General features: G+C 41.0%; 1 protein-coding gene across 4 annotated transcripts in view; it reads left to right on the top strand.

Annotated features, from left to right (window-relative positions):
* Nucleotides 1–15,071, top strand: part of grpr (gastrin-releasing peptide receptor) — a 77,254-nt gene that overhangs the window by 3,496 nt on the left and 58,687 nt on the right. For all 4 annotated transcript variants that reach the window (XM_068040428.1, XM_068040427.1, XM_068040429.1 and 1 more), the window contains exon 2: nt 13,518–13,869. In XM_068040428.1, coding sequence (XP_067896529.1) covers nt 13,518–13,869 — 352 coding nt within the window. The remainder of the gene's footprint in view (nt 1–13,517; nt 13,870–15,071) is intronic.

Here is a 15,071-nt window from a genome sequence, read left to right as displayed (position 1 = left end):
TTGCTAAAACTGTAATTTGAAATTGTGCAGAAACATAACTTCACTTAATTCAAGCTACTAGAGAATTCACATTTTTTTCAAAGAACGAGTAGACTGTAATATCAAAATTGGTGGGCCTTATTTGATTCTCTGTAACAATCATTATTCTACTTTGGCACACAGTGATTAAAGTGTAAAACATGTACTTATAATGCCATTACACATTATAAATGTCATTACATAAAGAAATTCTTCCTCATTGTATAGATCCATACTCCTAGTTTAAGCAGAGACTGGTTACAGTTATACACCAGTATGAAAGAGTTTCAGGTGTATATGTATATCTGTGTGAAAGTGGTTGTGACTCCCTAGTGCTTTAAATGCGAGAGTCATGAGATAATCTCCAGCAGGTAGTCCCACCTCAATTTAGGTTCACACTGGGCACAGTTTAACTGACATGAACATTATAAATTTACTTTTCAATGCTCGGAGTGTGGGAAGAGGGTCACTGCCATCTACATTCTTCTGCTCTTCACAGTGAAAGGAGCTCTGCAGATATATCTGAGCTTGCATGCAACAAGCTCCTCCTCATTATGTTCAGCCTGAGATGCAATTTTGATTCTGGTAGCTGAATATCACACAATGAGATTGTACATACAGCGTGAGTTAATGAAATAAAAACAGTAAATGCTGGAAGCATGCAACAGGTCAGGCAGCATTTGTGGAGACAGAAAACCTGACCTTTTGAGTGTTTCCAGTATTTTATGTTTTGATTTCAGATTTCTGGCATTCACTATTTTTCTTTTGCTTTAATCTGAGTTTATGATTTCACTTCATTCATGGTAACATGCAAACTGCTTCAAAAAGCATTATTGCGCAGCAATAGGATGATTACTTTGAACATATTTAATGATCAGGGATGCAGAATTTTTAAAAAACACACATACACCAGCATTGCACACAGCACTGTGTGATTTTGAAGTTAGGAGGGTAGGTCAACTGCTGAACATACATAAGCAACAGACGTGAAACTACCTCCAGTAGGTAGTTTCGCACTGCTTGGAGTATGCACTGGCTGCAGCATAATTCCAGTCCAGTGGACATGTTGCAAGTTAGTTTTTCAATGTTTCTACCCACTTTTTACTAAGATTAAAAATGAGATTCTCAGGGAGCTCGGTGCGAAGTGCAGTCAGCAGTATAACTTGGGTCTCTTGACTGAGCATCACACTAAACAGATACCAGTCTCAAACTAGCATTATCCTAAAGATTTGGATGATTCAACCAACAGAGCTGCTCTGAAACCTGCTGAAGAGAAGCACAGTGGAGACTTTAGATGATGCAAACTTTTACAAGCATATGCACTTCACTTCAAGCAACATCCCTTTCAAATATTTTTAAATACATGTGGACTTACATTGCTCAAGTCAAGTTTATTTCTATTCTGGACTGTCTTCTATTATGTCAATCTATCTCGTTTATTATTATTGTTGCAAATATATTGATGTAATTGAGGACAGAAGCTTTACAGTTCATTGTAAACTAATAAACTGGCTGGCACTTTGAAAACCTGAACAGACAACTCATGCATAAGAATTAGAGTAAAGTAATTCCAAATGAGCATTGAGGCTTCTTAAAAACATATACAGATCAAACTAACTGCTACTGCACAACCTAAGTACATTTCTTAAAGTGCGAAGTACTTGTAAGAGCAAGTTTTATATATGCAGGCATCTTGCATTGATTTACATGTCACTAAATGCCTGATAAGTGTATTAGGATTTTCTTATTTTTCTAAATGCTGCTGTAGCTTCAGCAGGATGGGAGTTCTGTCCGCTATAAAGATGCACCTCTGACCCCAGCTGATATTCTGGGCTCTAGGTCGTTTGGGCTGGGAAGAACACTTAGCTTGTAGAGATGGAGATTGGTAGTGGCAGCTTTTGTAACCCAGCTGCAGCGTAATGTCTTTTGGATGGGATGCTAAACCAAGACCCCATCTGCCCCCTCAAGGTGGATGTAAAAATTCCCCTGGCACTATTTTCGAAGAAGAGCAGGAGGGATTTCACCCCATGTCCTGGCTATTTATCCCTCAAGCAACACCTAAAACAGGTTATCTGACGCTTTATCACATTGCTGTTTGTGGGGCCTCGCTGTGGCAATTTGGCTGCTGAATTTATTACAACTGTAACTACACTTCAAAAGTATTTCATTGGCTGTAATGCACTTTGGGATGTCCTGAGGTTGTAAAAGGCATGAAAAATGCATAATATATATAAAACATGGTCAATGGCCTTCATGCTGAAAAATAGTAGATTTTGGTTGTTTGGACTTAAGAACAAAGAACAAAGAACAGTACAGCACAGGAACAGGCCATTCGGCCCTCTAAGCCTGCGCTGATCTTGATGCCTGCCTAAACTAAAACCTCTGCACTTCCGGGGACTGTATCCCTCTATTCCCATCCTATTCATGGATTTGTCAAGATGCCTCTTAAACGTCATTATCATACCTGCTTCCACCACCTCCCCCGGCAGCAAGTTCCAGGCGCTCACCACCCTCTGTGTAAAGAACTTGCCTCGCACATCCCCTCTAAACTTTTCCCCTCTCACCTTAAACATATGTCCCCTAGTAACTGACTCTTCCACCCTAGGAAAAAGCTTCTGACTATCCACTCTGTCCATGCCGCTCATAACTTTGTAAACCTCTATCATGTCACCCCTCCACCTCCGTCGTTCCAGTGAAATCAATCTGAGTTTATCCAGCCTCTCCTCATAGCTAATGCCCTCCAGACCAGGCAACATCCTGGTAAACCTCTTCTGTACCCTCTCCAAAGCCTCCACGTCCTTCTGGTAGTGTGGCGACCAGAATTGCACACAATATGTGTGGCCTAACCAAAGTCCTGTACTAAAGTTCTTACTGGTCATTTAACTTTTAACTTCCCCATCTCCAACTTGCATAGCAATTCTAGACGCTCGGGACATACCTGCATCCCTATTCATGCAGAGTTGCTCTGCTACGAATAACATATTTCAGTCACTTGCATGCTGCTACAGTGCACTCACCCATGTCAGAGCACAAATATATTAGATGCAGTTCCAGCAGGAAGTCCCAGAAGTAGCCAGAAATCAGTAGATTACCTCCCGAAGAATTTCCCTTACCAGATTGCTCAAGTTACACCAGGCAGACGGCATAATTTGCATGGAAAATATGTGTTAGGCATCCTATCTTAAAAGACCAGCTGTGATGCATCCCTGTAGTTTACAGCATCCTGGATCTTGTGAGCTATCCACTGCAGTTACAGTTTCAGACTGCTATCTGTAAAGTTAGGTGCTCAGCAGCTTATAAAGTTGTGCATTGTTGCAGCTACAACAACAAGCAGTAGATTGCATTGATATAGCACCTTTAATGTAGAAAAACTTCCAAAGATACTTCACTGGAGTGTAATCTGACAAAACATGAGACAGAGTCAAAAAATGCGCCAGTAGGATAGTTGGCTAAATGCTTGGTCAAAATGGTAGATTTTTCGTGAATGTCTTAAAGGAGAACAGAGAGGTGAAGAGATTTAGGGAAGAAATTCCAGAGCTTAGTTCCTAGTTGGCTGAAGGCATGGTCATCAGTGGTGAGGCAAAGGAAGTTGGGGATGAACAAGAGACCAGAGTTGGAGGAATGCAGAGTTCTCCGAAGCTTGTAGGGCTGGAGAAGGATATAAAGATAAGACATGGCAAGAGCATGAAGTGATTTGAATGTAAGGATGAGAATTTTAAATTGGAGGCTTTGGGAAACCAGGAAACCAATATAGATCAGGAAGCACTGGGAGAGTGGCTGAGTATGACTTTGTATTGGTCAGGATATGAGCAACAGCCTTGGTCAAAATGGATACAAGGCTGAATTCTGGAGGTGAACTGGGAGTGACAGCCCTTGACTTTAAGGCAGCATTTGATCGTGTGGGATCAAGGAGCTGTAGTAATATTGAAGTCAATGAGGATAAGGGGGAAAACACTTCAGTAGCTGATGTCATACCTGGCACACAGGAAAAAGTTGTGGTTGTTGGAGGCCAATTATCTCACCCACAAGACATTGGTGCAGGGCTTTCTCAGGGTAGTGTCCTATGCCCAACTATCTTCAACTGCTTCATCAATTACCTTCCCTCCATCATAAGGTCAGAAGTGGGGATGTTCACTGATGATTGCACAGTGTTCAGTTCCATCCATAATTCCTCAGTTAATGAAGGAGATAATATCCACAAGACCTGGGCTGTATCTAGGCTTGGGCTATTAAGTGGCAAGTAACAGCTTTGCCACAAAACCTTTACATACACAATGCCACCTCCAACAAGAGAGAGCTTATCCATCATCTGTTAAAATTTAATGGCATTACCGCCTTTTTGGACTGCTGCAGTCCAGGTGGTGAAGGGATTCTCACAATGCAGTTAGGTACAGAATTTTAAAATTTTGAGCGAGGAATGATGAAGGAATGATGAGTGCACCTGCTGCCTTTGTCCTTCTAGGTGATAGAGGTCACGGGTTTGGAAGGGGCTGCCAAAGAAGCCTTACTGCAGTGCATCTTGTAGATGGTACACACTGCTGCCACTGTGCGTCAGTGGTGAAGGGAGTGAATGTTGAAGATGGTGGATGTGGTTCTAATCAATCAATCAAACACCCTGAGGGGCAGTGGGGGTGGGGGTGTGGGCACAGCAGTGCTGGTGTTATCAGTGACTATGATAATTGGACCAGTCATATAACTGCTGTAGCCACGAGAGCACAACAGAGATTGGTGTTCTCTGGCAGTGGTACACCACTTGGCTCACCTCCTAATGTTCCAAAGTCTCTCCACCACCTATAAGGCATATGTCAGCAGTGTGATGTAATAATCTTCACTTGTTTGGACAGGTGCAACTGCAGCAACACTCAGGAATCCTAACACCATCCAGGACAAAGCAGCCTGCTTGATTAGAACCACATCCACCATCTTCAACATTCGCTCCCCCCACCACTGACGCAAGGTGGCAGCAGTGTGTACCATCTACAAGATGCACTGCAGTAACTCACCAAGGCTTCTTTGGCAGCCCCTTCCAAACCCGTAACCTCCATCACCTAGAAGGACAAGGGCAGCAGGTGCACAGGAAAACCACCACCTCCGAGTTACCTTTCAAGTCACACACTTGGATATATATCATCATTCCTTCATCATTCCTCACTCAAAATTTTAAAATTCTGTACCTAACTGCATTGTGGGAATCTCTTCACCACATGAACTGCAGCAGTCCAAGAAGGTGGCTCACCACCACCCTCTCATGGTCAATGACTGATGGGCAATAAATGCTGGCCTTACCAGTGATCCCCACATCCCAAGAATGAGTAAAAAAAGGCTATAGGATTAACCTACAACTTGCAGCTTACTGTTAGCATGTTAAATACATTTCCCATCAAAGCGAGATTTTATCTTAACTAATCCTTGATCAAAGAGTAAGTGTGATTATAAATCAGATAAATTGTCTCCTTCAAGTTCTTTCTCAAAATCAGCTGTGCATACTTCAGAGTCTACATCTCACTGCCTCTGTCTGATAATCCTAGCACAGTTTACTTCTGGCATAATTGTAGGAAAACTGCATATATTACCCGAAAAAGAGAGTTGAAGGTAGTAATTTATTCATTTGTTTCAAATATCCTTAATAAATTGTTTGAATTTTTCTTTTGTGCTTTATGATGTAATTTGAGTCTGTTGACTTGAATATAATGCTGTAACTTCATCCCAGCTGTTAATAAGCCCCTGCAGGGATTGTGTGCCTTGCTACTGTTAAAATATAAAATTACCATGAGGTAATGAAAGAGCCAGGGGACACATCATTATACACACTTTGAAGTTTGTACAATGGTGATTGTAACTGTCAGCTGACAGAATTTCCTCAGTACTATGTAAAACATACATTTGTTTTCATTACCAAATATCTACAAACGTGTTTTTCATGCAATTAATTCACTGTACAGCATACTGTGGTAGGAAAATCCAAATATAAGTTTTGAAATCTATTCTATCAAAAAACCACAGCTGTGAGAAATATCATCTGAATGATTAATACATTTACTGTTGTCTGTCGCCCATTGTAAGTTAATGGATGAAGCCATTTTACACAGATGTGTGCTAATATTGCACAGTATGAACCCAAGACTCAAATGTTGTCTTATGTGTGTAATTATAAAGAAATACCCATCACCATTACAGAAAGTAGGCAATCTCAAACTTTTACCATGCTTGGTTCTTCAGGAGAATGGATGGTAATTTTATATTGTTCTCATGAATTATGCTAAACAAAATGTTCTTGCTGTGTGCAAATTAGCTGCTTTGTTCCATACAACAGTGACTACACATCGAACGTACTTCATAAGCTGTAAAAAGTTTTGGCAGTCCCAAGGCTGTGAAATGTGTTATATAAATACAAGTTATTTTGTTTACTCTCAAAGTTATTTGATGGTACAAGGTGAATACAACTAGGAAGATTATGCGTAGTAAACCAGATAGAGTTCATTAGATGATGATTGATGTGGTGGATGGAGAAATCAAATGGTATGTATTGAATCTCAGAAAGCCTTGGACAAGGTACCACACATGACATTATTGGAGAAGATGAAGGGTATGGAAATTAGGAGAGGGTAGCAAATTGGATTAAAACTGTCTGGAAATGAGGAAATGGAGAAGGGGAGTTGGTGGGGGTGGGGGTGGTGGGGGTGGGGGGGGGGGGGGGGGGGTTTGGTGGTGGTTCTGAAATAGTTAGAAATGAGTAGCAGAGTCCTACAGAGTTCTGTTCTCAGACTGCCTCAGCTCACTGCATACATCAATGATTTTGATATAAAGTAGTAAAGTGCAGTAGATAACTCTGAGGACCAAAGATAATGTTGATAAAATAATGGCTAGGCAAGAAAGTGACAGATGGAATTCAGTGGAAGAGCTGAGGGGTTCATGTTCACAAAACATTAAAAGCAGCATCAGAAGTGGATAAGGTTTAAAAAAGCTAATGGAAATCACAGTTTAAAAACAAGAGGTTTAGAATATTAAAGACAAGATGCAATGGTGGATCTGTGTAAAACTATAATGTGATCTGATTTTGAGTACTGTGCATTTTTCAGCTCCACGTTATAGGAAAGATATTGTAGCACTAGGGGAGGTACTGATTCATTAGAATGCTGCCCAATATGAAGCCTCAGAGCAGAGCGGGTTAAGAGGAGATTTGATGGAAGTATTTAAGATCTTGAAAGGTTTAGATAGAGTAGATAAAGAAAAAGTGTTTCCAATGGTTGAAGGGTCAATAAACAGAGGGTACAGATTTAAGGTGATTGGCAAAAGAAACAGAGGCGACATGAGGAAAAATATTTTTACACAATGAGTGGTTAGGATTTGGAATGCACTGCTTGCTAGGATAGGGGAATTGGATAAATACTTGAAGGAGGAAAATTGAAGGGATATGGAGCATGAGTGTATGGAGCGAGATTAACAGGATTGCTTTTCAAAAGGGCTGGCGCAGACTCGATGGGCCAAATGGCTTCCTTCTGTGTTGTACTATACTATGAAATAGAAATTGAAAAACTGGGGCTGTTTTCATTAGAATAGAGGAGTTTAAGGCATGTTTTGATAGAGGTATCTAAAATTATGAAGGGATGGGACAGAGTAGATGGCAACAGACTGTCTCTGGTGGTGTGGGGTTTAGAACAAGGGGACACAGATATAAAAGATTCAGGACAGAGAGCAGGAAAAACATTTTTACAGGGGGGCTTGTGAGGCTGTGGATTACACAGCTGGAATTAGTGATTGAAGCAGAGATTGTGCAACATTTAAGAATAAGTTAAATTGGCAGTGATATGAAAGTGGCCTAATGGGATCTGGGAACAAGATGGGCACAAGATGGATAACCATCACAAACTGGTTGGGTCCAATGGCCTGTTTCAGTATTGTAATATTTTTGTTATTCTACATAATCAATAACGCCTACTTCAAGTCACTATACATTAAACTTACCAATATATCGCCACAAAATCCCCAATATTTCAATCGATTGCAGTTAACTGTACAACAGTGAAGGTCATTTTTGATGAACTGTATAATTTTTTCGCTCATTGCCTACACACTCGCTTCCTCAAATACAAATATGTCATAAAAAGTAATAAATCGATTGTACATTTAATGGACTACGCTATATTAGAAGGCCAATGGGGGAGTTAAGGATCGCAGAATAATGTTTTATGTGAATAATATTTCAATAAGAAGAATATTGTAAAGAATATTTGATTTAAAATGTCAGTACATTAGAAAAATAGCCAATATTGTTGCATTGTTCATTTATTCATTAAGGTGTGAGATGTAAGAGGTTTTCCATTTCGATTTTCTGCTGTTTTGTGCTGCTGATTGATCTGGTACGGAAGGTGGGTAACAGACTAAATACAATGCCTACACTAATCTTTAGATGCAATCATTAGTCATCAGCAACATCCATTCGAACAGATTAGGTACATCAACTGAATTAATCTCTATTGTACCTTTCCATTTTAAGACAAATCAATGTGAGCATTTTTCCTTGCAAAGAGTTGATTAATTGTAGCTTTATTATCAATTTAGCAAAGGCTATCACTACAGATTGTTTTTCAAAGGCATCATAGGAGAGACATCTTTTCAGTTGTTACATTTATCCCACGTACATTGTTAACATGGAGGAATTTATGATGTTTGCTTTAACCAAGTATTTGTTCCACTGTTTCTCTCAAAATTCCTCTCTTGCATAAGCTGATGTAGCCAACAATTGCAGATCCCAGGATAAGCACTAACAGTGCCTCATAACATTTCCCAGATGCAGAATCATAGAATTGTTGAATTATACAGCACTGAAGGAGGCAATGTGTTCCATCATGCCTGTGCGAGCTCTTTGAAAGAGCAATCCAATTAGTCTCACTTTCCTGTTCTTTCCTCATAGCCCTGCAATAATTTCCCCTTCAAGTATTTAACCAATTGCTTTTTGAAAGTTACTATTGTATCTGCTTCCACCACCCTGTCAGGCAGTGTATTCCAGGTCATTACAACTCACTGCATGAACAATTCTCCTCATCCCTCCTCTGATTCTTTTGCCAATTACCTTAAATCTGTGTCCTCTGGTAATCTACCCCCCTGCCAGGGGAAAAAAGTTTCTCCCTATTTACCCTATCAAAACCCTTTATAATTTTGAACAACTCTGTTAAATCTCCCCTTAATGCACTTTTCTCCAGGGAAAACAATTCTAGTTTCTCTAATCTCTCCAACTATGGCTTCCCAAATACTGTGCATGTATTGTGTGTTATAACAGCTGGTGCTAGAGTATTGGAGGAATGCACCAAGGAGCCAAGCAGCCACATAACCATTGACAATATTTTTTATTATTTTGTTGCGTGTGTTAGCACGAGTACAACATTCAGAGCCAAACTGACAGATGTCCTGGAAGAGAAGGAGGACAAGGAACAGGGACATGTGGTTCAGAGGTCAGAGGACACAGAAGGCAGGATTTAGTATTACCACAACCCAGTGAGCTGGGTATCACATAGGATCAGTGAGTAGAGAGGTTGCTACTTAGAAAATCTACAGGATACAGTCTACTACTTGTTTGGGTGGCAAAAATCATGAACTCATATACCAAATGGTCTTTCTTCCAGTCACCAACAGAAGACATTTTTGGGTCATCTTGTTACCATTGCTAGCTTGTACTTATATTGGACCTTTAACATAGAAGACATCCTAAGTCACTTCAAAGAGGGATATTCTGACAAATAATGCAGAGCCAAAGGAGATAGTGGAGAGGTGATCAAAAACTTGATCAAAGAGGCAGATGTTAAGGAGGAGAGCGAGGCAGAGAGGCACAGGGGTTTAGGGAGGGAATTTGGGAGCATGGGAACTAGGTGACTGAAGGCACATCTGCCAATGGTGGCGTGTGGGTATATACCAAAGAATGAAAGTGATGACAAGTGTCCTCTGTCACTACACAAAGACCTGTACAGATTTTAGCATTGTACTACTACAGCAGCAAAAGCAGTGAGATTTCACCACCACCCCCCACCACCCACCACTGCAAGTCCTGCTACCTCTATGATATAGACTATCAGATCCTGTCTGGAGAGAGCCACTCGTACACCTCTGCATAATACTGTCACATACCAGCAGTGGAAGTTACTTGATAATTATTCCAATAATATGAAACTACCAGCATGTACATGAATGATGGTTTGTAGGATGTTCTCATGACACTTTTGTTCTTGTGTAATTATTGCAGGACTCAATTTTTCAAGGAGGAAGAAGGCTGTTACCTTGGACATTTTTTTTTCACCTTTTTTAGCAGCGGCTGATGAAATCCCAGACTGGGTTCTCATCTTCTTGACAGAGTAGCTGTGGAGCAAACTATCCCTCTGCTGCAACCACCCCCATCCCCAAAACCATGACCCACTTTTATAGATTGGGGCTCATCTGGATGTCAGGGGTCTTTCAGCAGCATCCACATGACCAAGAGGGAGCCCACCACTGCTGAGGAGTTAAATTCTTCCAGCGATGGAGCGAGGCAGCTGCTGTATCACCAGCAGAGGCTGCTAGACAATTAAAGGGAGTGGCAGAGCCTTAATGAGGAAAGCTATATTCTTTTGATGGCCTGAACCATTTGTCACTTGGAACTTTTCACCATGCCAACAGAAGGAAAATAAATAACGTGCATTACTATAACATCTTTCATAACTCAGGGTGTCAGAAAAGAGCTTTACAATCAATGAAATATTATTTAATAATCAGTAGTCACTGTTGAAATGCAGCAGCCAATTTGCATATTACACAAACAGTAATTAAATAAATGACCAGCTAATTTGTTTCGGTTGAGGGGTAAATGATGATCAGGAGACCAGGACAAACTCACCTGCTGCTTTAGGATCTTTCACATCCACCTGAGAGGGCAGAAGGGGCTCCAGTTTAGCATCACATCTGAAATACAGCTCTTGCATTACTGCAGCACTGTTCTGAAGCACTAACCTAGATTATGTGCTTCAGTCTCTGATTGGGGCTTCAGCCCAAGAGCTATTGACTCAGAGGCTAGAGCACTCCCACTGAGCCAAGCCTGACATCTTTTCCATATATGATCTACTCTGATACTTCACAATGCTTTTATTGCTTAGCATGATGCTGTGTTTTGGAATGCATGGCTTGATAAATTCTCATTAATAGATTTACTTGTAAAGCTATTTAGCCATATATTTTTGTCAACTCCAGTTTTCTAATGGGACCACACATATCCCCTATTAACAATGCCCTCCATTGCTTACTTACTATTATGTCCTATATGCTTGCCTGATAATTTTGATCAGTGCTCAAAAATATCCTAAATAACTAAGTTGCTGTTGCTATTCTAATACTTTACACTTCTCACTATTTACATATGTACTTTTCTGAAGATCAGACAGCTTTTTGGGCACTTTCAGTGAATGTACTGCGCTATTTTGAACATCTGTATTTTCTTCTATGCCTGCCTTCTCATGGGTTGAGAATTGGTTAATGGACAGAAAACAGAGAGTAGGAATAAAGGGTCATTCTCAGATTGGTAGGCTGTGGCTAGTGGGGTACTGCAAGGATCAGTGCTCGGGCCCCAGCACAATTTATATCAGTGATTTGGATGTGGGGACCAAATGTAATAATTTAGGTTTGCTGATGACACAAATCTAGGTGGGAATGTGAGTTGTGAGGAGGATGCAAAGAGGCTTCAAGGGGATTTAGACAGGCTAAGTGAGTAAGCAAGAACATGGCAGAGGGAATATAATGTGGAAAAATGTGAAGTTATCCATTTTGGTAAAAAAAACAGAAAGGCAGAGTACTTCTTAAATGGTGAATGATTTGGAAGCATTGGTGTCCAAAGGCACCTGGGAGTCCTTGTTCATAAGTCACTGAAAATTAACATGCAGGTGCAGTAAGCGCTTACATTGGCAAATGGTATGTTGACCTTTATCGCAAGAGGATTTGAGTACAGGAGTAAAGAAGTCTTGCTTCAATTGTATAGGGCCTTGATGAGACTGCACCTGGAGTACAGTTTACAATTTTGGTATCCTTACCTAAGGATGGAGTTACTTGCTATAGAGGGAATGCAATGAAGTTCACCAGACTGATCCCTGGGATAGCGGGATTGTCTTACGAGGAGAGATTGAGGAGGCTGGGCCTGTATTCTCTAGAGTTTAGGCAAATAAGACGTGATCTCATTGAACCTTACAAAATTCTTGCAGGACTCAACAGGATGGATGCAGGAAGGATGTTTCCCATTGCTGTGGGGTTGGGGGGTGGGGTGCATCTAGAACTAGAGGACACAGTCTCAGAATCTAAGAGATGAGGAGGAACTTTTTCATTCAAAGGGTGGCGAATCTCTGGAATTCTCTACCCTTTAGGGCTGTTGAAGCTCAGTCATTGAGTATGCTCAAGACAGAGATCAATAGCTTTCTAGATATTAAAGATATCAAGGGATACAGCGATAGTGCGGGAAAATGGCATTGAGGTAGATCAGCCATGATCTAGTTGAATGGTGGAGCAGGATCGAGGGGCCAAATGGCCTACTCCTGCTCCTAATTTCTATGTCCTATGTTGCTATGTTCCTAATCCTTATGGGTACCAGCATCATGGTCTTGTCGCCTGAAAAAGCTAGCAAAGAATTTGCAGGATCCGTTCAGTAAAACTGGCTTTTCTTTGCACATTATCACACGCTCGACAACAGCTCAATTTATCCATTGTACACAATAATTCCAGTTAAGTGACTTGATCGATGCTTCATAAGAGGGTCAATGTATTTATTGTTAAAGTGTTTTAATAGGTTAATCAGTGTTTTAGCAACATCAATCTTGCAAGGATCAAAATATTACATTCCTGCCAATGTGTGATAAAAGCATACTGTTTTAAAACAAATTTCACATACAAATGCTACCCCTACCCCGATGATGTTATTTTACTGATGTTTCAATAGTAACATCAGTGCATCATTGACTCTGTAAAGAGCCTCTTATCACAGTGGTTTCAGCAATGCATTAATGTCCAAGTACAACAGACCCTTTTATAAATGCTGTCTTCAGGGGTTATGGAAAACAAGCTACAGACGATGTTTGATTTGCCCTCCCCATGTGTCCATGAGCCTTAATAGTATCCATCAGAGATGACAGGCCAGTCACTCAACTTGCTATGTGTTAAAAGGATGGAATTTGAGTCCGTGCTTAGAGTGGGAGTGCAGTTTTCTGCAGAGCTGACAAATTCGCTTCTGTTGTTGGCTTCAGAATGTTATACCTGCCGTCCACTTTCTCAGTGTCTCTTTCTAATGTTAAGATATCCAGAATTTAAAGGGGAAAGCACTAAAATAGTTTGGGAGTAATTACATTAGTGTTAAGTAAAAATGATCACCTCAGATTGTCCCCATTGGACTCCACTGAATGGCATGTGTATTGTAATGTATTTCTCTGTAATTATTATGATCTAAATAGTACAATCACAAGTATTGCTACATACTGTTCATTTATTCATTTTTTCAGGTATAAAGCTATAGTCAGACCCATGGACATCCAGACCACCAATGCCCTGATGAAAATTTGTGTGAAAGCAGCCCTCATCTGGGTGTTTTCAATGCTGTTAGCTGTTCCTGATGCTGTATTTTCCGATCTGCACTCCTTCTATGACCCGCATATCAATAAAACGTTTAAGGCATGTGCCCCGTACCCGCATGGCGATGAGCTGCACCCTAAAATCCACTCCACAGTGTCCTTCCTGATTCTCTACGTCATCCCACTCTTCATCATATCGGTGTACTATTTCCACATTGCCAAGAACCTGATCAGGAGTGCTTACAACATTCCAGCAGAGGGCAATCAGCACATTTTGAGACAGGTAAGCCTATGGATTTCAGGCTGATGAGCTTCAGAGGTGATGGTACTGTAATGTAATGTAATGGAAGCCAGTTTGACTCATCACTGAGAGTGTGAAAACCTCCTTGAAATTGATCATTTTGCCTGGGCAAATCAATTTCCATTCACTGGACTGTAAAATATAATGATCACAGCAAGTATAAATCCTATTTTAAATTAACACTTTAGACTGTACTGGTGGGCCAGGATTCTTTATGTCCCCTCTTTACCCGCTTTCATCCTCCAAGTAAAGTATCTAATGTTCATTCGGTTTGGTGCAGCCAAATATTGGCATCAACATCAAGGTATTTACTTGCGCAGCACCAGACATAACTAAAAATGAGGCAACAACCCAGTGAAGCTACAACACAGGACTACAAAAGACTGCTAAGGAGTGGAAGCAGCATGCTATAGACAGAGCGACGTGATCCCACAACAAATGGATCAGACCAAAGCTCTGTAGTCCAGCCACATCCAATCTTGAATGGTGGTGGACAGTCAAAACAACTAACAGGAGGAGAGGTTTCACGAACATCTTCATCCTAAGTGATGGGGAGCCCAGTATGTCAGTGCTAAAGACAAGGTTGAAGCATTTGCAACCATCCTCAGCCAGAAATACCGAGCCCGATGATCCATCTCGGCCTCCTCCTGAGGTCCTCAACATCACAGATGCCAATCTTCAGCCAATTCAATTCACTCCACATGATAGCAAGAAATGGCTGAACGCATTGGACACGGCAAAGGCTGTGGGCCCCGATAACATCCTGGCTATAGTGTGAAGACTTGTGCTGCAGAACTAGCTGCACCCCTAGCAAAGCTGCCAGTATAGCTACTGCACTGGCATCCACCTGACAGAGTGGAAAATTGCCCAGGTATGTCCTGTCTGCAAAAAAAGCAGGACAAAATCCAACCTGACCATTTCATGCCTCATTAGCCCACTCTCAATCATTAGCAAAGTGATGGAAGGTGTCATTGACAATGCTATCAAGTGGCGATTACTCAACAATAACCTGCTCATTGATGCTCAGTTTGGGTTCCGCCAGGGCCACTTAGCTCCTGAACTCATTACAGCCTTGGCCCAAACATGGACAAAGAGCTGAATTTCAGAGGTGAGGTGAGAGTGACTGCCCTTGACATCAAGGCAGCATTTGACTGAGTATAGCATCAAGGAGCTCGAGTAAAATT

The sequence above is a fragment of the Heterodontus francisci genome, chromosome 10 (assembly GCF_036365525.1).
Source record: "Heterodontus francisci isolate sHetFra1 chromosome 10, sHetFra1.hap1, whole genome shotgun sequence".
NCBI lineage: Eukaryota > Metazoa > Chordata > Chondrichthyes > Heterodontiformes > Heterodontidae > Heterodontus > Heterodontus francisci.
Note: the sequence above shows the minus strand (reverse complement) of the source record. Positions and strands in the feature narration are given on the sequence as shown.